This window comes from Adiantum capillus-veneris, chromosome 15, assembly GCF_014529385.1.
Source record: "Adiantum capillus-veneris isolate H3 chromosome 15, ASM1452938v2, whole genome shotgun sequence".
Lineage (NCBI taxonomy): Eukaryota > Viridiplantae > Streptophyta > Polypodiopsida > Polypodiales > Pteridaceae > Adiantum > Adiantum capillus-veneris.
In genome coordinates, this window is record NC_140945.1 from 16,397,556 (window position 1) to 16,424,453 (window position 26,898).

Genomic DNA, 26,898 nt, shown 5'->3' on the forward strand with positions numbered 1-26,898 from the left:
CAAACTTTTGGACATTCCATAAGAGCAATTGCCAAACTGACAATCTGTACAGCTCTAACATTCATGTAACAGGTATTTGATTTGAGCTCACTTTAAATACCATGTACATCATTTGTTTCAAAAGCCATTGTCACACTGACAATCCATGTAGCTTTGAAACTCAAGGGGTCAAGGTAGGTTGCAAATCGAAGGCTTCCAGGTAAAGTGATAACACAGTTGGTGACTCTGCAAGTTCACCTTCTTCCATCCACTTAGCATCCATTGGTGGATAGTTTCTGAACTTTACCAAGTAACGCCTAGCAACCTTGCCTTTCACTTTCCTTTCTTTGTGTGCCAAAATCTGTTCAGGGACCAAGATCTCGTCAAGTTCCTCGACTTCCGGCTGATCTTCAGCTGGCATATCTTCTGGCACATCACCCACATAGGGTCTGAGAAGACTCACATGAAACGCATTGTGAATCTTCCAACTGTCAGGCAATTTCAGCCTATATGCAACATCACTGATTATGTCGCACACTTGAAAAGGTCCATAGTAACGCATGCTGAGCTTTGGAAACAGTCTTTCCTTGCCCTTCATCTTCTTTAACCTTGCCTTTTCAAAGCGTAAAAGCACCCAATCACCAAGTGAATATACTACTTCACGACGGTGACGATCAGCTGTTTTCTTTTGCTTTGCCTGAGTCCTTTCTAAGGCCACTTTGACCTTCTTGTACATTTCATCCATGTCCTGAACATACTTATCTGCTTCAAATATCTTGTCCTTTGTATGTAGTATGGGAGGAACTTTCTTGCCACCTTCAACTATCTCAAAAGGTGCCTTGCCAGTTGATGAATGCACTGTATTATTGTATGCATACTCCACCAATGGCAAATACTGCTCCCACTTTCCTTTATGCTCTGACACATAGCACTTCAGCAGATCTAGGACAGTAGAATTTGCCTCTTCTGACTGCCCATCTGTTTGAGGATGAAATGACGAAGAGAATTTGAGCGTGGTGCCCATATTCTCAAACAAGCCTCTCCAGAACAAACTTGTCATGCGTGGATCACGGTCGCTAACAATCGACTGTGGCATGCCATGATACTTGAAAATATTGCTCATAAACAAGCGTGCCATCTGATCTGGCTTTATCTTCTTCCTGACAGGAATAAAATGAGCCTGTTTGCTCAATCTGCAAATAATGGTCCAAATACCATCATTTCCTGTCTGCGTTCTCGGAAGATCAAAGATAAAATCCATAGCAATACTTTCCCATGGTTTATCTGGAATAGGTAGTGGTTGCAATAACCCTGGTGCCTTTTGCCTGTCAAACTTGACCTTTTGGCATATTAGGCATTCTCGCACAAAGGCATCCACATCTCTTCTCAATGTAGGCCAATAGAAGAATGTCTCAACCGCTTTAACTGTAGCATCGATACCACGATGCCCTGCATACGGTGGGACATGACTCTCTTCCATAACTTTGCGTCGCAATGGCTTTGTGACACACAATCTGCCATGCATCATCATGAACCCATCTTTGAGAAGATAGTGTTCATGACGTTGTCCATCCATTAGCTGCTCGAAGACCCTTGCAAAATCTTCATCATTTGCATACTGTTCTCTCATATCATCAAGTTCATGATGATAAGGAATCGACACAGCTGAAATTTGTGGCTTCCTTGACAAGGCATCAGCCACAACGTTCTTCTTGCCTTCCACATGCACAATCTGAAAATGGAACATGGACAAGATATTTGCCCATCGCATATGCTTCTCAGATAACTTTGTCTGTGTCAAGAAGTATCGCAAGGTCTGATGGTCCGTTTGGACAACAAAGTCTGCACCTAGCAGGTAGTGTTTCCAACTTAAGAGCGCATGAATCACAGCCAGTAATTCTTTCTCATAGACCTGCATGGTCATCTCTGGCCCTTGCAAAATTCTGCTCTCATAGGCTACTACCCTGCCATCTTGCATTAGCACTGCACCAATGCTACTACCGCAGGCATCACACTGGACCACAAATGACTTCCTAAGATCTGGCAACACAATGACTGGATCTGAAGTCATCTTCTCCTTTAAGAGATTAAAAGCTGAAATCTCTTTCTGTGTCCATCTGAAGGTGACTGCCTTCTTTTGAAGAGCATGTAAAGGTGAAGCAATCTCAGCAAAATTTCGGATAAACCTTCTGTAATAGGAGCATAGTCCCAAAAAGCTTCGGACATCATGCACCGTCTTCAAATTTGGCCATGGCTTGATCGCTTCGACTTTTGCAGGATCCATTCTGACACCATCCTTTGAGACAATGCGTCCCAGAAAGTGAATCTCTTCCAGAAAAAACTCACTTTTCTTTGCATTGATGAGCAACCTATGACTGCGTAGCTCTTTGAACACAATGGCCAAGTGATGCCTATGCTCCTCTTCATTCTTTGAGTAGACTATCATGTCATCAAAGAATGTACCAACAAACTGCTGGTGTGGACGGAAAATTCTGTCCATCATCCTATTGAACGTAGCAGGAGCATTTGTGAGACCAAAGGGCATCACTAAAAATTCGTAAAGGCCAAACGTCGTTCTAAAAGCAGTCTTGTGCACATCCTCTGATCTAATGCGGATCTGATGATACCCACTCTTTAGATCTATCCTGCTAAACATAGCTGCTCCTTCTAATTTGTCCATAATATCATCAATTCTAGGTATAGGGAACCTATTCTTGATGGTATTCTTGTTCAGTGCACGGTAGTCGATGCACATACGCCATGGGCCATCCTTTTTTTGCACCAACAACACTGGAGAACAAAATGGAGATGAACTGGGCTGAATCAGCCCCTTTTCTAACAACTCCTGTACTTGGCCCATTATCTCTTTCTGCTGAGCCGCACTAACCCTGTACGGAGGCTTATTTGGTGGGCTACAGCCTGACACCAAATCTATCGCATGGTCCTCGGGTCTCTCTGGCGGTAATTGAGACGGTAATGAATCGGAAAAACAGTCACTATACTGTTGTAAAAACATTGACCTTTCTTTATCTAGCACAGATAAATTTGATTCATCACAATCTGACACTTCATGTGCAAAAACCAAGTACGCAGAAAGATGCTTTTTCATTACAGAAGTAATAGCAGAAGCTGATACAGTAGGAATAGACTCCCCTTTAAGCTTTACATCCAGAATGTGAGTCTTTCCCCTGCTCTGTACAGTGATCTTTTTGTTGTAGGCATCCATGATTCCCTGTACACGAAACAACCAAGGAATACCTAACAACACATCACATCCGTCCAGTGGCATGATGTAAAATTCTTCAGCATCTACATAGGACTGGATATGTAGACGCAACTTTCCAATGATGGGTGTCACAGCCTCTGTATGGCCAGGACATGCCAAACCTGCCTCTGCTGTATACCCCATCTCTTCAGGTCTGATTCCCAACTTTGAAGCCAATTCTGGGGAAATGAAGTTGGCTTTGGCACCTGGATCAAAGAAGATAAGCACTGTTTGATCCCTGACCTTTCCCCATGCTCTGCAAAGCTCACTTGCATCTGAATTTGGCTTGTCGCCCACCATATCTGGCACTAGACCAGCCATGGGCTTCTTTCCCTTCTTGTCCTCCTTGTCTTCAGAATCAGCTTGCCTTTTCTTTGTAGGACAGTTGTAAGCAATGTGGCCAGGCTGCTCACATATAAAGCATTTGTTCTCTGTCCTCAGGACCTTCTTTTGCTCTTCTGACTTGCGAGGAAAACGTCTTTTCCATTTCTTTGCTGGTCCTTTTTCTGATTCAGCCGTAGCTTTGTCTTTCCCTGCATTGGCTGACTCCTGAGTCCCTTTAGGAGCCTCATTGGGAACGTGCTTCTTGGCTGAATTTTTCTTGCCTGATCGAGCCTTGACGCCAGTGTTAAATTCACAATCTTCTCCCTTGAGCAAACCATTGCCAGTGTTTGCTACCTCGATGAGCTGCGTCAAAGTAGTGACTTTTGTCTTCGTACAGTACTTTCTCAATCCTTTAGGTAGGCCACAACAGTATTTTTCAATCTGTTCTGTCAATGGCACAAACCTATAGGACGTTACTGGAAGTAGAGCTTTCCAAAACTTCCGATTGTAATCATCCAGATTTCTGCAAGTGGCAGCATTAAGCTGGTGCCATTCTGTCATGACATCGGCTTCGAAATCATCAGATAACCATGCTGCTGCAAAAATCTGCTTGAAGTAAATCCATGTGGACGGAGCTTGCCCTTGAAGCAATAAAGTTGTCCACCATTGTCCCGCATTCCCTGTCAAGAAAGTGGCTGCCTTGCGGACCTTTGAAGCCTCTGTAAAGTTTCCCCTGCATAGGCCTTGTCAAACTGCTGGAGGAATGAAAGAGCCTTCTTCCTGTCATCAAACCCTGTAAAGGTCGTGAATGACACACCTTTGCCACCTTCTTTGTACGGAGTTGGCCTCTCCAGCGGCGTTAAATTGTCATATGGAAGTGACTGAAACATGGGAACACTATTAGGGTTCATCTGTGTTCCTTGGCCGCTATTAACTTGACCTGGAAATGCCATATTTGGCTGCTGATTTGTAATTCCAGCCATACCAAAATTTGCCTGTGGCATCTCGAACTGCCCTGAGTGCTTTGAAACCCTGGTTGCATACCCATGACATTGTACATGGGGTTAGGCATCATCGTTTGAGCACCGCCAAACACTGTTCCTGGCGTGTAAAACTGATTTCCAGGTGCATGACCAGCCATGCTCTGGAATACCGATCCACCTCCAAAATAGCCAGGGTGTACTGAAGGTGGTGGGAAGACCTGTTGCATAGCCTGTAAGTTGCTTCCCTGCCCATTAGAACCAGCTATAGGCTGTTGAAAGGTGGCGGGCTGAACTGGTACAGCTTGAAAGACTGGCATCTCAGCCACCTGTTCTTGCACCTTAGGCATACGTTGTGGAGACTGCATGTTCTCCGTCAAGTGTATAGGTGTTTCCATTGACTGTGCGGTATGAATCACCTGTGCTCGAGCCTTAACAGGCTTTTGAATATGATCTAGTGACCCAACTTGCTGAGACGGAACAGGAGGTTGCAGAAAGGCTAAAAACCTCGGATTCTTCATTAGTTGTGTAAACATAGCCACAGCAGTAGCCAACTGGGTTCTGAATATATCATCATCAGTCTGTGGTGGTCTTGAGGACTCACCCACTTCATGTGTCTGTTGGCCCTGTGAAGAGGAAACCTCTTCAGTCACATCATCTGGTCTGTCAGCCATAATTGCAATTCCCTGTGTTTGGTCTATGATCCCCTGTGTCTTCAAGTCCAAAACTGACCAAGGCTCACTTCTATGGGAAAAAGTGATTTAATCCCGTGGATGGAACCATGAAACCGGCCTGTTCAATCCAAAAAGGGCGGTAGACTTTACTTTAAACCTTGATTTAGCTTTCACCCATTATTAGTCGTCTATTTTACCTGTACTTTCAAGACACAACAAAGGGGAGAGGGATACAGGTTGCTAGATTGCACCTGTATGAGTAGACGGACACCAGATTGGCCCCTAACTTAGGCGCCCCTTTCGGTATTTCTTTATTGTTCACAAGAGGGAATAAACGCTGAGGTTCCCTACAAGCTGCCCTGCACAAACTCGGCTGAATTTCCACTGTTCCAGCCCGATTTCGGCAGCATAACTGTACTAGAACCCTTCACGGTCAGTATTCCCACGCATTGACCAACTTTCCCGACGCATACGGGCACTTTGCAAAACCTGACGAGAATCTGCAGCACGCTGAATTCTCTGTTTTCAGCCCTGAAAATGCGTCAGATCACCTGTACAGCGGTCCCCTTGCGTCCCCGAACCTCCTGGGGGTATTAGGGTCCGTATAGGGCCAAAACCCTAAACCTGCAAAAATACACAGCAGGCTGTAATTCGCTGTTTCGGGCTCCGTTTCGCGTGCCGGTCGCATCCCTAGCAAGTCCTCGAGCTCCCGCACCTGTAGGGCTACTTGCCCTTTTAAATCGGACGAGATTTCTAGCGTGAAACCTCTCCGAATTCACCTGTACCTGCGGGGGGATTAGCCGCTAGCTAATCCAGTACCTGTGCAAGAGGCTCTTGCCTCGGCAATCGCGCATGAACCCACACAACTGTACATTGGTCAAATGAAGAGCCCACTAGAGGGGAGAGAGAGGGCAGTGCGTAGCGTGCAGGGCATCACTCCTGGCACCGCACTGTGTATAAGAGGGAAAGCAAGCACTCCATAGCTCTTAACCTGTGACAAAAATCAGCAAATGAGCCCTTCTTCCCTTCAAATTCAGCGCCAACTCCTTCTTGCATTGGAAACTGCACCAGAATGTGCCACTTGGCACATTTACAAGCATTTTTCCGTTTCCGGGTTGCCGCCTAAAAATATCCCAACCGGTTGCCCAGTTGACTTCACGGCAGAGTAAGAAAATGTTCCCTTTGTCATTCCGGAGGTAATGACGCCAACACATTTTCAGGTCCCAAAATAGCAGTTCCCTAAATTTTAGGAGATGCTGCCATTGTATCTTTCTAGGTCATCCGACCCTCTTTGTACACTGCGGCCACATCCAAAACTGAAATGTAGCCTCTGTAGCAAAGGATTCCACTTTGGCTAGTCAATGACCCCACTTGGCTAACCATAGTCCTTGTCCAACCTTAGTGCTCTCTTGCCCTCAGGCCTGGACTCCCTCTGGACAGTTCCACACTAGCTATGCAATGCAGGGCAGTTAGATTTCCCGAGGGGTGTTTCCAAAAAGTGAAAGTAAATAGATAATAAGAAAGAAATCAACAAAAAGGATAAATAGTAGTCACACGCTGGTGACATACCCCCCTCTTGAAATCTCAAACGTCCTCGTTTGCATCTATGTCGTACAAGCTCCTAGTCAACATTGATGTATTCAACACCTGTCGACACATGTACGACACAAACATGCTCATTGTCAACCTTGGTGTATTCAACACCTTGTTGACTCATGCATTGCCTGCGTGTGAACCCTGTCCCAATGACATAGTGGTAGCTTCGCACTCTGCCATTGCTTTGAGTCACTAACTTTCCAATGACAAAACGGTAGCTGCACATTTTGCCACTGTCTTATAGTACACGTTGGATCCTGTAACACTTTCGAGCATACCCAAACCGATAGTTTAAGAATGCAGTTACACATGTACTGTTCAATAGAAGCAATCACTGTATCCTTGACAAACTGACAAGAAATACTCACTTCTATAGCACTAACCAAACTTTTGGACATTCCATAAGAGCAATTGCCAAACTGACAATCTGTACAGCTCTAACATTCATGTAACAGGTATTTGATTTGAGCTCACTTTAAATACCATGTACATCATTTGTTTCAAAAGCCATTGTCACACTGACAATCCATGTAGCTTTGAAACTCAAGGGTCAAGGTAGGTTGCAAATCGAAGGCTTCCAGGTAAAGTGATAACACAGTTGGTGACTCTGCAAGTTCACCTTCTTCCATCCACTTAGCATCCATTGGTGGATAGTTTCTGAACTTTACCAAGTAACGCCTAGCAACCTTGCCTTTCACTTTCCTTTCTTTGTGTGCCAAAATCTGTTCAGGGACCAAGATCTCGTCAAGTTCCTCGACTTCCGGCTGATCTTCAGCTGGCATATCTTCTGGCACATCACCCACATAGGGTCTGAGAAGACTCACATGAAACGCATTGTGAATCTTCCAACTGTCAGGCAATTTCAGCCTATATGCAACATCACTGATTATGTCGCACACTTGAAAAGGTCCATAGTAACGCATGCTGAGCTTTGGAAACAGTCTTTCCTTGCCCTTCATCTTCTTTAACCTTGCCTTTTCAAAGCGTAAAAGCACCCAATCACCAAGTGAATATACTACTTCACGACGGTGACGATCAGCTGTTTTCTTTTGCTTTGCCTGAGTCCTTTCTAAGGCCACTTTGACCTTCTTGTACATTTCATCCATGTCCTGAACATACTTATCTGCTTCAAATATCTTGTCCTTTGTATGTAGTATGGGAGGAACTTTCTTGCCACCTTCAACTATCTCAAAAGGTGCCTTGCCAGTTGATGAATGCACTGTATTATTGTATGCATACTCCACCAATGGCAAATACTGCTCCCACTTTCCTTTATGCTCTGACACATAGCACTTCAGCAGATCTAGGACAGTAGAATTTGCCTCTTCTGACTGCCCATCTGTTTGAGGATGAAATGACGAAGAGAATTTGAGCGTGGTGCCCATATTCTCAAACAAGCCTCTCCAGAACAAACTTGTCATGCGTGGATCACGGTCGCTAACAATCGACTGTGGCATGCCATGATACTTGAAAATATTGCTCATAAACAAGCGTGCCATCTGATCTGGCTTTATCTTCTTCCTGACAGGAATAAAATGAGCCTGTTTGCTCAATCTGCAAATAATGGTCCAAATACCATCATTTCCTGTCTGCGTTCTCGGAAGATCAAAGATAAAATCCATAGCAATACTTTCCCATGGTTTATCTGGAATAGGTAGTGGTTGCAATAACCCTGGTGCCTTTTGCCTGTCAAACTTGACCTTTTGGCATATTAGGCATTCTCGCACAAAGGCATCCACATCTCTTCTCAATGTAGGCCAATAGAAGAATGTCTCAACCGCTTTAACTGTAGCATCGATACCACGATGCCCTGCATACGGTGGGACATGACTCTCTTCCATAACTTTGCGTCGCAATGGCTTTGTGACACACAATCTGCCATGCATCATCATGAACCCATCTTTGAGAAGATAGTGTTCATGACGTTGTCCATCCATTAGCTGCTCGAAGACCCTTGCAAAATCTTCATCATTTGCATACTGTTCTCTCATATCATCAAGTTCATGATGATAAGGAATCGACACAGCTGAAATTTGTGGCTTCCTTGACAAGGCATCAGCCACAACGTTCTTCTTGCCTTCCACATGCACAATCTGAAAATGGAACATGGACAAGATATTTGCCCATCGCATATGCTTCTCAGATAACTTTGTCTGTGTCAAGAAGTATCGCAAGGTCTGATGGTCCGTTTGGACAACAAAGTCTGCACCTAGCAGGTAGTGTTTCCAACTTAAGAGCGCATGAATCACAGCCAGTAATTCTTTCTCATAGACCTGCATGGTCATCTCTGGCCCTTGCAAAATTCTGCTCTCATAGGCTACTACCCTGCCATCTTGCATTAGCACTGCACCAATGCTACTACCGCAGGCATCACACTGGACCACAAATGACTTCCTAAGATCTGGCAACACAATGACTGGATCTGAAGTCATCTTCTCCTTTAAGAGATTAAAAGCTGAAATCTCTTTCTGTGTCCATCTGAAGGTGACTGCCTTCTTTTGAAGAGCATGTAAAGGTGAAGCAATCTCAGCAAAATTTCGGATAAACCTTCTGTAATAGGAGCATAGTCCCAAAAAGCTTCGGACATCATGCACCGTCTTCAAATTTGGCCATGGCTTGATCGCTTCGACTTTTGCAGGATCCATTCTGACACCATCCTTTGAGACAATGCGTCCCAGAAAGTGAATCTCTTCCAGAAAAAACTCACTTTTCTTTGCATTGATGAGCAACCTATGACTGCGTAGCTCTTTGAACACAATGGCCAAGTGATGCCTATGCTCCTCTTCATTCTTTGAGTAGACTATCATGTCATCAAAGAATGTACCAACAAACTGCTGGTGTGGACGGAAAATTCTGTCCATCATCCTATTAAACGTAGCAGGAGCATTTGTGAGACCAAAGGGCATCACTAAAAATTCGTAAAGGCCAAACGTCGTTCTAAAAGCAGTCTTGTGCACATCCTCTGATCTAATGCGGATCTGATGATACCCATTCTTTAGATCTATCCTGCTAAACATAGCTGCTCCTTCTAATTTGTCCATAATATCATCAATTCTAGGTATAGGGAACCTATTCTTGATGGTATTCTTGTTCAGTGCACGGTAGTCGATGCACATACGCCATGGGCCATCCTTTTTTTGCACCAACAACACTGGAGAACAAAATGGAGATGAACTGGGCTGAATCAGCCCCTTTTCTAACAACTCCTGTACTTGGCCCATTATCTCTTTCTGCTGAGCCGCACTAACCCTGTACGGAGGCTTATTTGGTGGGCTACAGCCTGACACCAAATCTATCGCATGGTCCTCGGGTCTCTCTGGCGGTAATTGAGACGGTAATGAATCGGAAAAACAGTCACTATACTGTTGTAAAAACATTGACCTTTCTTTATCTAGCACAGATAAATTTGATTCATCACAATCTGACACTTCATGTGCAAAAACCAAGTACGCAGAAAGATGCTTTTTCATTACAGAAGTAATAGCAGAAGCTGATACAGTAGGAATAGACTCCCCTTTAAGCTTTACATCCAGAATGTGAGTCTTTCCCCTGCTCTGTACAGTGATCTTTTTGTTGTAGGCATCCATGATTCCCTGTACACGAAACAACCAAGGAATACCTAACAACACATCACATCCGTCCAGTGGCATGATGTAAAATTCTTCAGCATCTACACAGGACTGGATATGTAGACGCAACTTTCCAATGATGGGTGTCACAGCCTCTGTATGGCCAGGACATGCCAAACCTGCCTCTGCTGTATACCCCATCTCTTCAGGTCTGATTCCCAACTTTGAAGCCAATTCTGGGGAAATGAAGTTGGCTTTGGCACCTGGATCAAAGAAGATAAGCACTGTTTGATCCCTGACCTTTCCCCATGCTCTGCAAAGCTCACTTGCATCTGAATTTGGCTTGTCGCCCACCATATCTGGCACTAGACCAGCCATGGGCTTCTTTCCCTTCTTGTCCTCCTTGTCTTCAGAATCAGCTTGCCTTTTCTTTGTAGGACAGTTGTAAGCAATGTGGCCAGGCTGCTCACATATAAAGCATTTGTTCTCTGTCCTCAGGACCTTCTTTTGCTCTTCTGACTTGCGAGGAAAACGTCTTTTCCATTTCTTTGCTGGTCCTTTTTCTGATTCAGCCGTAGCTTTGTCTTTCCCTGCATTGGCTGACTCCTGAGTCCCTTTAGGAGCCTCATTGGGAACGTGCTTCTTGGCTGAATTTTTCTTGCCTGATCGAGCCTTGACGCCAGTGTTAAATTCACAATCTTCTCCCTTGAGCAAACCATTGCCAGTGTTTGCTACCTCGATGAGCTGCGTCAAAGTAGTGACTTTTGTCTTCGTACAGTACTTTCTCAATCCTTTAGGTAGGCCACAACAGTATTTTTCAATCTGTTCTGTCAATGGCACAAACCTATAGGACGTTACTGGAAGTAGAGCTTTCCAAAACTTCCGATTGTAATCATCCAGATTTCTGCAAGTGGCAGCATTAAGCTGGTGCCATTCTGTCATGACATCGGCTTCGAAATCATCAGATAACCATGCTGCTGCAAAAATCTGCTTGAAGTAAATCCATGTGGACGGAGCTTGCCCTTGAAGCAATAAAGTTGTCCACCATTGTCCCGCATTCCCTGTCAAGAAAGTGGCTGCCTTGCGGACCTTTGAAGCCTCTGTAAAGTTTCCCCCTGCATAGGCCTTGTCAAACTGCTGGAGGAATGAAAGAGCCTTCTTCCTGTCATCAAACCCTGTAAAGGTCGTGAATGACACACCTTTGCCACCTTCTTTGTACGGAGTTGGCCTCTCCAGCGGCGTTAAATTGTCATATGGAAGTGACTGAAACATGGGAACACTATTAGGGTTCATCTGTGTTCCTTGGCCGCTATTAACTTGACCTGGAAATGCCATATTTGGCTGCTGATTTGTAATTCCAGCCATACCAAAATTTGCCTGTGGCATCTCGAACTGCCCTGAGTGCTTTGAAACCCTGGTTGCATACCCATGACATTGTACATGGGTTAGGCATCATCGTTTGAGCACCGCCAAACACTGTTCCTGGCGTGTAAAACTGATTTCCAGGTGCATGACCAGCCATGCTCTGGAATACCGATCCACCTCCAAAATAGCCAGGGTGTACTGAAGGTGGTGGGAAGACCTGTTGCATAGCCTGTAAGTTGCTTCCCTGCCCATTAGAACCAGCTATAGGCTGTTGAAAGGTGGCGGGCTGAACTGGTACAGCTTGAAAGACTGGCATCTCAGCCACCTGTTCTTGCACCTTAGGCATACGTTGTGGAGACTGCATGTTCTCCGTCAAGTGTACAGGTGTTTCCATTGACTGTGCGGTATGAATCACCTGTGTTCGAGTCTTAACAGGCTTTTGAATATGATCCAGTGACCCAACTTGCTGAGACGGAACAGGAGGTTGCAGAAAGGCTAAAAACCTCGGATTCTGCATTACTTGTGTGAACATAGCCACAGCAGTAGCCAACTGGGTCCTGAATATATCATCATCTGTCTGTGGTGGTCTTGAGGACTCACCCACTTCATGTGTCTGTTGACCCTGTGAAGAGGAAACCTCTTCAGTCACATCATCTGGTCTGTCAGCCATAATTGCAATTCACTGTGTCTGGTCTATGATCCCCTGTGTCTTCAAGCCCAAAACTGACCAAGGCTCACTTCTATGGGAAAAAGTGATTTAATCCAGTCGATGGAACCATGAAACCGGCCTGTTCAATCCAAAAAGGGCGGTAGACTTTACTTTAAACCTTGATTTAGCTTTCACCCATTATTAGTCGTCTATTTTACCTGTACTTTCAAGACACAACAAAGGGGAGAGGGATACAGGTTGCTAGATTGCACCTGTATGAGTAGACGGACACCAGATTGGCCCCTAACTTAGGCGCCCCTTTCGGTATTTCTTTATTGTTCAAAAGAGGGAATAAACGTTGTGGTTCCTACAAGCTGCCCCGCACAAACTCGGCTGAATTTCCACTGTTCCAGCCCGATTTCGGCAACATAACTGTACTAGAACCCTTCACGGTCAGTATTCCCACGCATTGACTGACTTTCCCGACGCATACGGGCACTTTGCAAAACCTGGCGAGAATCTGCAGCACGCTGAATTCTCTGTTTTCAGCCCTGAAAATGCGCCAGATCGCCTGTACAGCGGTCCCCTTGCGTCCCCGAACCTCCTGGGGGTATTAGGGTCCGTTTAGGGCCAAAACCCTAAACCTGCAAAAATACACAGCAGGCTGTAATTCGCTGTTTCGGGCTCCGTTTCGCGTGCCGGTCGCATCCCTAGCAAGTCCTCGAGCTCCCGCACTTGTAGGGCTACTTGCCCTTTGAATCGGACGAGATTTCTGGCGTGAAACCTCTCCGAATTCACCTGTACCTGCGGGGGGATTAGCTGCTAGCTAATCCAATACCTGTGCAAGAGGCTCTTGCCTCGGCAATCGCGCATGAACCCACACAACTGTACATTGGTCAAATGAAGAGCCCACTAGAGGGGCATAACATACTGCCAAAGGGGAGAGAGAGGGCAGTGCGTAGCGTGCAGGGCATCACTCCTGGCACCGCACTGTGCATAAGAGGGAAAGCAAGCACTCCATAGCTCTTAACCTGTGACAAAAATCAGCAAATGAGCCCTTCTTCCCTTCAAATTCAGCGCCAACTCCTTCTTGCATTGGAAACTGCACCAGAATGTGCCACTTGGCACATTTACAAGCATTTTCCCGTTTCGGGGTTGCCGCCTAAAAATATCCCAACCGGTTGCCCAGTTGACTTCACGGCAGAGTAAGAAAATGTTCCCTTTGTCATTCCGGAGGTAATGACGCCAACACATTTTCAGGTCCCAAAATAGCAGTTCCCTAAATTTTAGGAGATGCTGCCATTGTATCTTTCTAGGTCATCCGACCCTCTTTGTACACTGCGGCCACATCCAAAACTGAAATGTAGCCTCTGTAGCAAAGGATTCCACTTTGGCTAGTCAATGACCCCACTTGGCTAACCATAGTCCTTGTCCAACCTTAGTGCTCTCTTGCCCTCAGGCCTGGACTCCCTCTGGACAGTTCCACACTAGCTATGCAATGCAGGGCAGTTAGATTTCCCGAGGGGTGTTTCCAAAAAGTGAAAGTAAATAGATAATAAGAAAGAAATCAACAAAAAGGATAAATAGTAGTCACACGCTGGTGACAGTCTTCCAGTGAAGAGAGTGATTCAGGAGAATCGGATGAAAGCTCATTAGAGGATTCCGCAAAAGTAAGGGAATCAGATGATAATACATCCAAGGGTTTCAGTGAACCAAATGCAAGTTCATAAGAGGATTCCAAGTAAGAAAGGGAATGAGATGATACAGCATCTTAGGGTTTCGATGAAGCAAGGGAATTAGCTGAGGGTTCAGTGAACCAAATGCAAGTTCATAAGAGGATTCCAAGTAAGAAAGGGAATGAGATGATACAGCATCTTAGGGTTTCGATGAAGCAAGGGAATTAGCTGAGGGTTCAATAGAGAATTTTGACGATTGAAAGTGAAATGCGAGTAGACAGGGGAAGCCAACGAGGCTATCAAACAGGTCCTAGGGTACAAGAAAAGAGCAAAAAGAGAATTAGGTGGTAGATCAGAGAATTCCAAAGATCGAGATTCAGGTGCCAAGGACAAGGGAGGCCAGTTGAGCTACCAAAAGGTCAGAGTTCAACAAGTCAAAGAGAAATACAGGGCACAAGACAAAGAGGAATGTAAGCTAGGTCCACCAAATAATTTGGTCAAGGGTACTTTTGGCCCTCGATACGAAGTGGATGGTGAAAGAGGATAACATCACAAATTCTGTTTAGAGAGAGTTGTACCTTGAAGCTTTTGGGTCATTAGCAGTGTCTATGCCAAAAGTTGCTGATAAATTAGCAGGTTGAATCTGGTGCGGTGCGGATTGCACGAGGGGAGCCACTTCACTCCTTTGTCACAGATTGCCTAGATTGAATAAAGTCACTAATTTCTCTTTGAGATTTTAGGGATACTGACGGGTTGAGATTATTTTGCGGAATGACTTTATGAACAGATGTGCATTGAATTGGAAATTTTTGTTAATTGAATTGAGAAAACATGTGCTCTTTCATGTATGTATTGTTAGAGACATGTAGAGAAAGATGAAACGTCTCTAGGATTTGGTCTTTTGAATGAACTTAATGCATCTAGACATCCGTTAGAGATAGTGAGATTTGTATGTGATGGCTAAGTGAATGAACTTTGAATGAGATCTAAATGAAATTTGAATGAGATTCTAGTGCATCAAGATGTCTATTTGGATGAGATGACTTGATACTGTTGTAAGTGCATCAAGAGTTCCGAGAGGATAAGATGGCTTTAGAGTGATTTAGGTGCATCAAGATTTTTGGATGGAATGAGATGGCTAGATTGACTGATTGTAACACGATACTTAGTGAAGAATTAAGTGTCTTATTTGTGATTTGCATGCTATGTGTGGATGTACTGTCTTGTGGAGATGATCATGGGCATGGTTTGCTAGATTGAAATGTGAAAAGAAAGGATATGAATCTGATAGTAACAAGATTAAGTAGATCAAGACATTTGAGAAAAGATCAGCGCCATTAGTAACAAGATTTAGTAGATCAAGACATCCGAGAAAAGATCAGCGCCATCAAGATGTGATTGCTGAGAGCCTCGACAGAAATGTGATTGATCGGGGAGTGATGTCTTGGTGCATGGATACATAAGAGTCAATGTCTACTGAAAAAAGTTTGTGTCCTATGACTATTCTGTATGCTTAATCGAGGGTGATTACAATTCTTTCAAGAGAGGGGAATGTCACAAAGTGATGACGTGACGTGCCCAAGGGGAAGGAAATGTTGGAGAGGACAAGAGAAACTGAACCCGTAGAACAGAGGAAGTTTTGAACTTTGAAAGAATGGCCAAGGGGCCTAAATTGAGAAGAATGAGGGGTTTTTACTATCCTAGCCCCACCCAACTTATGGAGCACTGTCAAAGGTGCCTAGAACCCTAAAAGTAAAGAGCTTGATCTTTGAGAGGGAAGTCCGTAAAATGCACTGGCTGATGATGTGGCAAGTATGTACGGATGCTACGTGGCAGGATTGTATAAAAGTTCTGTGTTTTGCGCTGGCTGTGCCACTGGATGGACTGTACAGATTTCCGCGATTTGTGTTGGCTGTTTTGGGCAGCTGTCACACCAGTTTTTGAGAGGATAAGTGTCACCAGCGTGTGACTACTATCTATCCTTTTTGTTGATTTCTTTCTTATTATCTATTTACTTTCACTTTTTGGAAACACCCCTCGGGAAATCTATCTGCCCTGCATTGCATAGCTAGTGTGGAACTGTCCAGAGGGAGTTCAGGCCTGAGGGCAAGAGAGCACTAAGGTTGGACAAGGACTATGGTTAGCCAAGTGGGGTCATTGACTAGCCAAAGTGGAATCCTTTGCTACAGAGGCTACATTTCAGTTTTGGATGTGGCCGCAGTGTACAAAGAGGGTCGGATGACCTAGAAAGATATAATGGCAGGATCTCCTAAAATTTAGGGAACTGCTATTTTGGGACCTGAAAATGTGTTGGCGTCATTACCTCCGGAATGACAAAGGGAACATTTTCTTACTCTGCCGTGAAGTCAACTGGGCAACCGGTTGGGATATTTTTAGGCGGCAACCCCGAAACGGGAAAATGCTTGTAAATGTGCCAAGTGGCACATTCTGGTGTAGTTTCCAATGCAAGAAGGAGTTGGCGCTGAATTTGAAGGGAAGAAGGGCTCATTCGCTGATTTTGTCACAGGTTAAGAGCTATGGAGTGCTTGCTTTCCCTCTTATGCACAGTGCGGTGCCAGGAGTGATGCCCTGCACGCTACGCACTGCCCTCTCTCTCCCCTTTGGCAGTATGTTATGCCCCTCTAGTGGGCTCTTCATTTGACCAATGTACAGTTGTGTGGGTTCATGCGCGATTGCCGAGGCAAGAGCCTCTTGCACAGGTATTGGATTAGCTAGCAGCTAATCCCCCCGCAGGTACAGGTGAATTCGGAGAGGTTTCACGCCAGAAATCTCGTCCGATTCAAAGGGCAAGTAGCCCTACAAGTGCGGGAGCTCGAGGACTTGCTAGGGATGCGACCGGCACGCGAAACGGAGCCCGAAACAGCGAATTACAGCCTGCTGTGTATTTTTGCAGGTTTAGGGTTTTGGCCCTAAACGGACCCTAATACCCCCAGGAGGTTCGGGGACGCAAGGGGACCGCTGTACAGGCGATCTGGCGCATTTTCAGGGCTGAAAACAGAGAATTCAGCGTGCTGCAGATTCTCGCCAGGTTTTGCAAAGTGCCCGTATGCGTCGGGAAAGTCAGTCAATGCGTGGGAATACTGACCGTGAAGGGTTCTAGTACAGTTATGTTGCCGAAATCGGGCTGGAACAGTGGAAATTCAGCCGAGTTTGTGCGGGGCAGCTTGTAGGAACCACAACGTTTATTCCCTCTTTTGAACAATAAAGAAATACCGAAAGGGGCGCCTAAGTTAGGGGCCAATCTGGTGTCCGTCTACTCATACAGGTGCAATCTAGCAACCTGTATCCCTCTCCCCTTTGTTGTGTCTTGAAAGTACAGGTAAAATAGACGACTAATAATGGGTGAAAGCTAAATCAAGGTTTAAAGTAAAGTCTACCGCCCTTTTTGGATTGAACAGGCCGGTTTCATGGTTCCATCGACTGGATTAAATCACTTTTTCCCATAGAAGTGAGCCTTGGTCAGTTTTGGGCTTGAAGACACAGGGGATCATAGACCAGACACAGTGAATTGCAATTATGGCTGACAGACCAGATGATGTGACTGAAGAGGTTTCCTCTTCACAGGGTCAACAGACACATGAAGTGGGTGAGTCCTCAAGACCACCACAGACAGATGATGATATATTCAGGACCCAGTTGGCTACTGCTGTGGCTATGTTCACACAAGTAATGCAGAATCCGAGGTTTTTAGCCTTTCTGCAACCTCCTGTTCCGTCTCAGCAAGTTGGGTCACTGGATCATATTCAAAAGCCTGTTAAGACTCGAACACAGGTGATTCATACCGCACAGTCAATGGAAACACCTGTACACTTGACGGAGAACATGCAGTCTCCACAACGTATGCCTAAGGTGCAAGAACAGGTGGCTGAGATGCCAGTCTTTCAAGCTGTACCAGTTCAGCCCGCCACCTTTCAACAGCCTATAGCTGGTTCTAATGGGCAGGGAAGCAACTTACAGGCTATGCAACAGGTCTTCCCACCACCTTCAGTACACCCTGGCTATTTTGGAGGTGGATCGGTATTCCAGAGCATGGCTGGTCATGCACCTGGAAATCAGTTTTACACGCCAGGAACAGTGTTTGGCGGTGCTCAAACGATGATGCCTAACCCCATGTACAATGTCATGGGTATGCAACCAGGGTTTCAAAGCACTCAGGGCAGTTCGAGATGCCACAGGCAAATTTTGGTATGGCTGGAATTACAAATCAGCAGCCAAATATGGCATTTCCAGGTCAAGTTAATAGCGGCCAAGGAACACAGATGAACCCTAATAGTGTTCCCATGTTTCAGTCACTTCCATATGACAATTTAACGCCGCTGGAGAGGCCAACTCCGTACAAAGAAGGTGGCAAAGGTGTGTCATTCACGACCTTTACAGGGTTTGATGACAGGAAGAAGGCTCTTTCATTCCTCCAGCAGTTTGACAAGGCCTATGCAGGGGGAAACTTTACAGAGGCTTCAAAGGTCCGCAAGGCAGCCACTTTCTTGACAGGGAATGCGGGACAATGGTGGACAACTTTATTGCTTCAAGGGCAAGCTCCGTCCACATGGATTTACTTCAAGCAGATTTTTGCAGCAGCATGGTTATCTGATGATTTCGAAGCCGATGTCATGACAGAATGGCACCAACTTAATGCTGCCACTTGCAGAAATCTGGATGATTACAATCGGAAGTTTTGGAAAGCTCTACTTCCAGTAACGTCCTATAGGTTTGTGCCATTGACAGAACAGATTGAAAAATACTGTTGTGGCCTACCTAAAGGATTGAGAAAGTACTGTACGAAGACAAAAGTCACTACTTTGACGCAGCTCATCGAGGTAGCAAACACTGGCAATGGTTTGCTCAAGGGAGAAGATTGTGAATTTAACACTGGCGTCAAGGCTCGATCAGGCAAGAAAAATTCAGCCAAGAAGCACGTTCCCAATGAGGCTCCTAAAGGGACTCAGGAGTCAGCCAATGCAGGGAAAGACAAAGCTACGGCTGAATCAGAAAAAGGACCAGCAAAGAAATGGAAAAGACGTTTTCCTCGCAAGTCAGAAGAGCAAAAGAAGGTCCTGAGGACAGAGAACAAATGCTTTATATGTGAGCAGCCTGGCCACATTGCTTACAACTGTCCTACAAAGAAAAGGCAAGCTGATTCTGAAGACAAGGAGGACAAGAAGGGAAAGAAGCCCATGGCTGGTCTAGTGCCAGATATGGTGGGCGACAAGCCAAATTCAGATGCAAGTGAGCTTTGCAGAGCATGGGGAAAGGTCAGGGATCAAACAGTGCTTATCTTCTTTGATCCAGGTGCCAAAGCCAACTTCATTTCCCCAGAATTGGCTTCAAAGTTGGGAATGAGACCTGAAGAGATGGGGTATACAGCAGAGGCAGGTTTGGCATGTCCTGGCCATACAGAGGCTGTGACACCCATCATTGGAAAGTTGCGTCTACATATCCAGTCCTATGTAGATGCTGAAGAATTTTACATCATGCCACTGGACGGATGTGATGTGTTGTTAGGTATTCCTTGGTTGTTTCGTGTACAGGGAATCATGGATGCCTACAACAAAAAGATCATTGTACAGAGCAGGGGAAAGACTCACATTCTGGATGTAAAGCTTAAAGGGGAGTCTATTCCTACTGTATCAGCTTCTGCTATTACTTCTGTAATGAAAAAGCATCTTTCTGCGTACTTGGTTTTTGCACGTGAAGTGTCAGATTGTGATGAATCAAATTTATCTGTGCTAGATAAAGAAAGGTCAATGTTTTTACAACAGTATAGTGACTGTTTTTCCGATTCATTACCGTCTCAATTACCGCCAGAGAGACCCGAGGACCATGCGATAGATTTGGTGCCAGGCTGTAGCCCACCAAATAAGCCTCCGTACAGGGTTAGTGCGGCTCAGCAGAAAGAGATAATGGGCCAAGTACAGGAGTTGTTAGAAAAGGGGCTGATTCAGCCCAGTTCATCTCCATTTTGTTCTCCAGTGTTGTTGGTGCAAAAAAAGGATGGCTCATGGCGTATGTGCATCGACTACCGTGCACTGAACAAGAATACCATCAAGAATAGGTTCCCTATACCTAGAATTGATGATATTATGGACAAATTAGAAGGAGCAGCTATGTTTAGCAGGATAGATCTAAAGAGTGGGTATCATCAGATCCGCATTAGATCAGAGGATGTGCACAAGACTGCTTTTAGAACAACGTTTGGCCTTTACGAATTTTTAGTGATGCCCTTTGGTCTCACAAATGCTCCTGCTACGTTCAATAGGATGATGGACAGAATTTTCCGTCCACACCAGCAGTTTGTTGGTACATTCTTTGATGACATGATAGTCCACTCAAAGAATGAAGAGGAGCATAGGCATCACTTGGCCATTGTGTTCAAAGAGCTACGCAGTCATAGGTTGCTCATCAATGCAAAGAAAAGTGAGTTTTTTCTGGAAGAGATTCACTTTCTGGGACACATTGTCTCAAAGGATGGTGTCAGAATGGATCCTGTAAAAGTGGAAGCGATCAAGTCATGGCCAAATTTGAAGACGGTGCATGATGTCCGAAGCTTTTTGGGACTATGCTCCTATTACAGAAGGTTTATCCGAAATTTCGCTGAGATTGCTTCACCTTTACATGCTCTTCAAAAGAAGGCAGTCACCTTCAGATGGACACAGAAAGAGATTTCAGCTTTTAATCTCTTAAAGGAGAAGATGACTTCAGATCCAGTCATTGTGTTGCCAGATCTTAGGAAGTCATTTGTGGTCCAGTGTGATGCCTGCGGTAGTAGCATTGGTGCAGTGCTAATGCAAGATGGCAGGGTAGTAGCCTATGAGAGCAGAATTTTGCAAGGGCCAGAGATGACCATGCAGGTCTATGAGAAAGAATTACTGGCTGTGATTCATGCGCTCTTAAGTTGGAAACACTACCTGCTAGGTGCAGACTTTGTTGTCCAAACGGACCATCAGACCTTGCGATACTTCTTGACACAGACAAAGTTATCTGAGAAGCATATGCGATGGGCAAATATCTTGTCCATGTTCCATTTTCAGATTGTGCATGTGGAAGGCAAGAAGAACGTTGTGGCTGATGCCTTGTCAAGGAAGCCACAAATTTCAGCTGTGTCGATTCCTTATCATCATGAACTTGATGATATGAGAGAACAGTATGCAAATGATGAAGATTTTGCAAGGGTCTTCGAGCAGCTAATGGATGGACAACGTCATGAACACTATCTTCTCAAAGATGGGTTCATGATGATGCATGGCAGATTGTGTGTCACAAAGCCATTGCGACGCAAAGTTATGGAAGAGAGTCATGTCCCACCGTATGCAGGGCATCGTGGTATCGATGCTACAGTTAAAGCGGTAGAGACATTCTTCTATTGGCCTACATTGAGAAGGGATGTGGATGCCTTTGTGCGAGAATGCCTAATATGCCAAAAGGGCAAGTTTGACAGGCAAAAGGCACCAGGGTTATTGCAACCACTACCTATTCCAGATAAACCATGGGAAAGTATTGCTATGGATTTTATCTTTGATCTTCCGAGAACGCAGACAGGAAATGATGGTATTTGGACCATTATTTGCAGATTCAGCAAACAGGCTCATTTTATTCCTGTCAGGAAGAAGATAAAGCCAGATCAGATGGCACGCTTGTTTATGAGCAATATTTTCAAGTATCATGGCATGCCACAGTCGATTATTAGCGACCGTGATCCACGCATGACTAGTTTGTTCTGGAGAGGCTTGTTTGAGAATATGGGTACCACGCTCAAATTCTCTTCGTCATTTCATCCTCAAACAGATGGGCAGTCAGAAGAGGCAAATTCTACTGTCCTAGATCTGCTGAAGTGCTATGTGTCAGAGCATAAAGGAAAGTGGGAGCAGTATTTGCCATTGGTGGAGTATGCATACAATAATACAGTGCATTCATCAACTGGCAAGGCACCTTTTGAGATAGTTGAAGGTGGCAAGAAAGTTCCTCCCATACTGCATACAAAGGACAAGATATTTGAAGCAGATAAGTATGTTCAGGACATGGATGAAATGTACAAGAAGGTCAAAGTGGCCTTAGAAAGGACTCAGGCAAAGCAAAAGAAAACAGCTGATCGTCACCGTCGTGAAGTAGTATATTCACTTGGTGATTGGGTGCTTTTACGCTTTGAAAAGGCAAGGTTAAAGAAGATGAAGGGCAAGGAAAGACTGTTTCCAAAGCTCAGCATGCGTTACTATGGACCTTTTCAAGTGTGCGACATAATCAGTGATGTTGCATATAGGCTGAAATTGCCTGACAGTTGGAAGATTCACAATGCGTTTCATGTGAGTCTTCTCAGACCCTATGTGGGTGATGTGCCAGAAGATATGCCAGCTGAAGGTCAGCCGGAAGTCGAGGAACTTGACGAGATCTTGGTCCCTGAACAGATTTTGGCACACAAAGAAAGGAAAGTGAAAGGCAAGGTTGCTAGGCGTTACTTGGTAAAGTTCAGAAACTATCCACCAATGGATGCTAAGTGGATGGAAGAAGGTGAACTTGCAGAGTCACCAACTGTGTTATCACTTTACCTGGAAGCCTTCGATTTGCAACCTACCTTGACCCCTTGAGTTTCAAAGCTACATGGATTGTCAGTGTGACAATGGCTTTTGAAACAAATGATGTACATGGTATTTAAAGTGAGCTCAAATCAAATACCTGTTGAATACACCAAGGTTGACAATGAGCATGTTTGTGTCGTACATGTGTCGACAGGTGTTGAATACATCAATGTTGACTAGGAGCTTGTACGACATAGATGCAAACGAGGACGTTTGAGATTTCAAGAGGGGGGTATGTCACCAGCGTGTGACTACTATTTATCCTTTTTGTTGATTTCTTTCTTAGTATCTATTTACTTTCACTTTTTGGAAACACCCCTCGGGAAATCTAACTGCCCTGCATTGCATAGCTAGTGTGGAACTGTCCAGAGGGAGTCCAGGCCTGAGGGCAAGAGAGCACTAAGGTTGGACAAGGACTATGGTTAGCCAAGTGGGGTCATTGACTAGCCAAAGTGGAATCCTTTGCTACAGAGGCTACATTTCAGTTTTGGATGTGGCCGCAGTGTACAAAGAGGGTCGGATGACCTAGAAAGATATAATGGCAGCATCTCCTAAAATTTAGGGAACTGCTATTTTGGGACCTGAAAATGTGTTGGCGTCATTACCTCCGGAATGACAAAGGGAACATTTTCTTACTCTGCCGTGAAGTCAACTGGGCAACCGGTTGGGATATTTTTAGGCGGCAACCCCGAAACGGGAAAATGCTTGTAAATGTGCCAAGTGGCACATTCTGGTGCAGTTTCCAATGCAAGAAGGAGTTGGCGCTGAATTTGAAGGGAAGAAGGGCTCATTTGCTGATTTTGTCACAGGTTAAGAGCTATGGAGTGCTTGCTTTCCCTCTTATGCACAGTGCGGTGCCAGGAGTGATGCCCTGCACGCTACGCACTGCCCTCTCTCTCCCCTTTGGCAGTATGTTATGCCCCTCTAGTGGGCTCTTCATTTGACCAATGTACAGTTGTGTGGGTTCATGCGCGATTGCCGAGGCAAGAGCCTCTTGCACAGGTACTGGATTAGCTAGCAGCTAATCCCCCCGCAGGTACAGGTGAATTCGGAGAGGTTTCACGCCAGAAATCTCGTCCGATTCAAAGGGCAAGTAGCCCTACAGGTGCGGGAGCTCGAGGACTTGCTAGGGATGCGACCGGCACGCGAAACGGAGCCTGAAACAGCGAATTACAGCCTGCTGTGTATTTTTGCAGGTTTAGGGTTTTGGCCCTATACGGACCCTAATACCCCCAGGAGGTTCGGGGACGCAAGGGGACCGCTGTACAGGCGATCTGGCGCATTTTCAGGGCTGAAAACAGAGAATTCAGCGTGCTGCAGATTCTCGCCAGGTTTTGCAAAGTGCCCGTATGCGTCGGGAAAGTCAGTCAATGCGTGGGAATACTGACCGTGAAGGGTTCTAGTACAGTTATGTTGCCGAAATCGGGCTGGAACAGTGGAAATTCAGCCGAGTTTGTGCGGGGCAGCTTGTAGGAACCACAGCGTTTATTCCCTCTTTTGAACAATAAAGAAATACCGAAAGGGGCGCCTAAGTTAGGGGCCAATCTGGTGTCCGTCTACTCATACAGGTGCAATCTAGCAACCTGTATCCCTCTCCCCTTTGTTGTGTCTTGAAAGTACAGGTAAAATAGACGACTAATAATGGGTGAAAGCTAAATCAAGGTTTAAAGTAAAGTCTACCGCCCTTTTTGGATTGAACAGGCCGGTTTCAATAAGCTTTTGGGGTTTAGTGCTTTTGGGGCTCTCCTTTTGGACGTCCCTTGTACGTTTATAAGTGCACAAGGGGCCACTCTTCAGAGAGCTTGTGGACGCGGAGTTGTACTTTGCGAAGAGAAATAATAAAGAAATACGGGAAGGGGCGCTAGTCTTTGGGGCCCAGTGTGGGTTGAATTATTTTCTACAGAGATTTTTTACTAGCCTGTTTGTACTTGAATATGTCTTTTTGACTAGTCAACCTTGTTGGTCTCCTGCCAAAGTTTTCCACAATGGGGCTGTGTGGGATTATTTGTGTTAAGTTTTCAATTTGGCTTTGGCAAGTCCTAGGACGGTTCTTGATTGAAGTTTACGCACTTCATGAGGAATATATGATTATGCAAACTTTTTCCTTTATTATCTATTTTGGATGAGTTTTCTTTTAACGAGGTTGGTTTTTGATAAACAGGTTTGGAATGTTGTTGGGGTGCTCAACTACCTTCAAGCACTTATTGAGAAGTCAAACATTATTCAAATTCTAGAGGATGACAAGGACGGAAGTACCAACTTCACAGCTCAAAATGGATATGATTTTCAGGGTGGTGGCAGTAATGTGCTGAAGGTGCTTGGTTACTTCAGCATTGTTGGCCTGTTGCGAGTGCATTGCCTCCTAGGAGACTACTACAGTGGCCTCAAGTGTTTGGTGCCTATTGACATCCACCAGCACGGAGTCTACAGCAATGTCGTGGGATGCCAAATCACCACGGTCTATTATTATGTTTTTGCCAACCTTATGCTGCGAAGGTGAATTTAGGGAGCTTTAACCCTTGATTGCAATTCAACATATTTGTATCCAAGAATTGTATTGAAAGGGCAGGGTTTTAAAACTGCAGGTATGTTGAGGCTATAAAGGCTTGCAATCAAATCCTGCTTATCATACACAAGACAAAACAGGATCACCAAGCATCATCTCAGTTCCAGCAGATTTTGAAAAAAAACGAGCAGCTATACGCATTGTTGGCAATCTGCCTGTCTTTGTGTCCACAAGGTAAACTCGTGGAAGAAAACGTGAACAGCCAGCTGAGAGAAAAGCAAGGTGAGAAGATGCTGAGAATGCAGAGGAATGATGAGGCTGTTTTCGATGAGCTATTTTCTTTTGCCTGTCCCAAATTCATCACTCCTTCACCACCTAACTATGATGAACTCGTCAACTATAATCAGGTCAGTTTGAACAGTTTTTCTTTTGTTTTGTTGGTTTTTGTACCGAATTTGTTGTGTAAGCTTTGTTCGTCTGTCATAATGGCAGGATGCGTACAGGCTGCAATTGAAGCTGTTTCTTTCTGAAGTGCGCCAGCAGCAACTATTGTCTAGTATCAGGAGCTATCTAAAGCTTTACAGTGCGATTCCAATTTCAAAATTAGCCTCGTTCATGGATGTTGATGAGCCAACATTGAGGTTCATGAGAACTTTGATAACTTGAAAACTCAGTTCGCTTTTGATTTCAGCATCCCGTATGTTGACTGTTTTCTTTCGGATTCAGGATGGCTCTTCTTACATACAAGCATAAGACCCATGTACTTGACTACGATGGAAGAATAATTTCTAATGCTGATGTGGAATTCTATATCGACAAGGTACTGTATTGGGGTATGCAAATATGTGAATACGTCAGCTGCTTTCATCATCAAGAAACCAGAGTGTTGATTGCTCGTTGTTTTTACATGCTTTACAGGATGTTGTGCAGATCGTTGACAGCAAAGTCACAAAGAGATTCGGTGATTACTTCATTAAACACATTTTAAAGGTCGGCGTTCAGATACTCAGCTTGTTCTTTGTTGAAAATTCTCTTGTATTGCACTTAAACCGTCTTTTGTTGTCAGTTTGAAGAGCTCGTTGGAGTCTTGGAGTCTGTGCAACTGTGACCAGAGTGAGATGGCTAGGAAGAATTGGCCGGCCATTTTTCCAAATTCAGGCCTTCTATATATCGAATTTTGGATGTGTGGAGAGTTGTTGCACTGTACCGTCACAAGTTTCTGTTGTAATCGCATTTCCAGGCATTAATCTGAGCAGCCTTTGCCAATATACAGGTTGTGCGACTGTGATCAGAGTGGCATGCTACTGTAAGAAAAATTTTGTTAGCCATTTTTGCAGAATCATATTTAGGTTTTGGAACTCGTGATTCGCTGCTAAAATGCAAGTTCCAAGCTTATTGTAATTTCTGTTCTCGATGCTACATCGAACAGCCTTTTAGCACTAAAGCAGTTTGACGCCCGAATGTAGGCTTGTGAGTTTTATCCTTGCTTCACTGAGTGTGAACCTGGTAGTATTTCCTCTTTTTCCCTGTCGACGTCTATTTTTTCGGTTTAATGAAAGGTCGTGTTTTGGAGGATCTGTTTGCTTTTATGAGCTTTTATGTATTGGTTGAGTTCCCTGGAGTGTTAGGTGTGAGTTTGACCATTGCTGAAGATTTTAGGCAGAACCCCCGTATTTGTTGATTACGTGGTCTACTAATGAGATATTTTTCAATCCATATACAAC

General features: G+C 44.8%; 1 protein-coding gene across 1 annotated transcript in view; it reads left to right on the plus strand.

Moving 5' to 3' along the window:
- LOC147440325 (uncharacterized) overlaps positions 1-26,654 on the plus strand; it is a 61,713-nt gene extending 35,059 nt beyond the window's left edge. The window contains exons 2-7 of the mRNA XM_086530109.1: positions 24,830-25,164; positions 25,254-25,581; positions 25,667-25,815; positions 25,901-25,994; positions 26,093-26,164; positions 26,241-26,654. Of these exons, the coding sequence (XP_086386235.1) occupies positions 24,830-25,164; positions 25,254-25,581; positions 25,667-25,815; positions 25,901-25,994; positions 26,093-26,164; positions 26,241-26,282 (1,020 nt within the window). The 3' untranslated portion in view covers positions 26,283-26,654. The remainder of the gene's footprint in view (positions 1-24,829; positions 25,165-25,253; positions 25,582-25,666; positions 25,816-25,900; positions 25,995-26,092; positions 26,165-26,240) is intronic.
- The last annotated feature ends 244 nt before the right edge of the window (positions 26,655-26,898 follow it).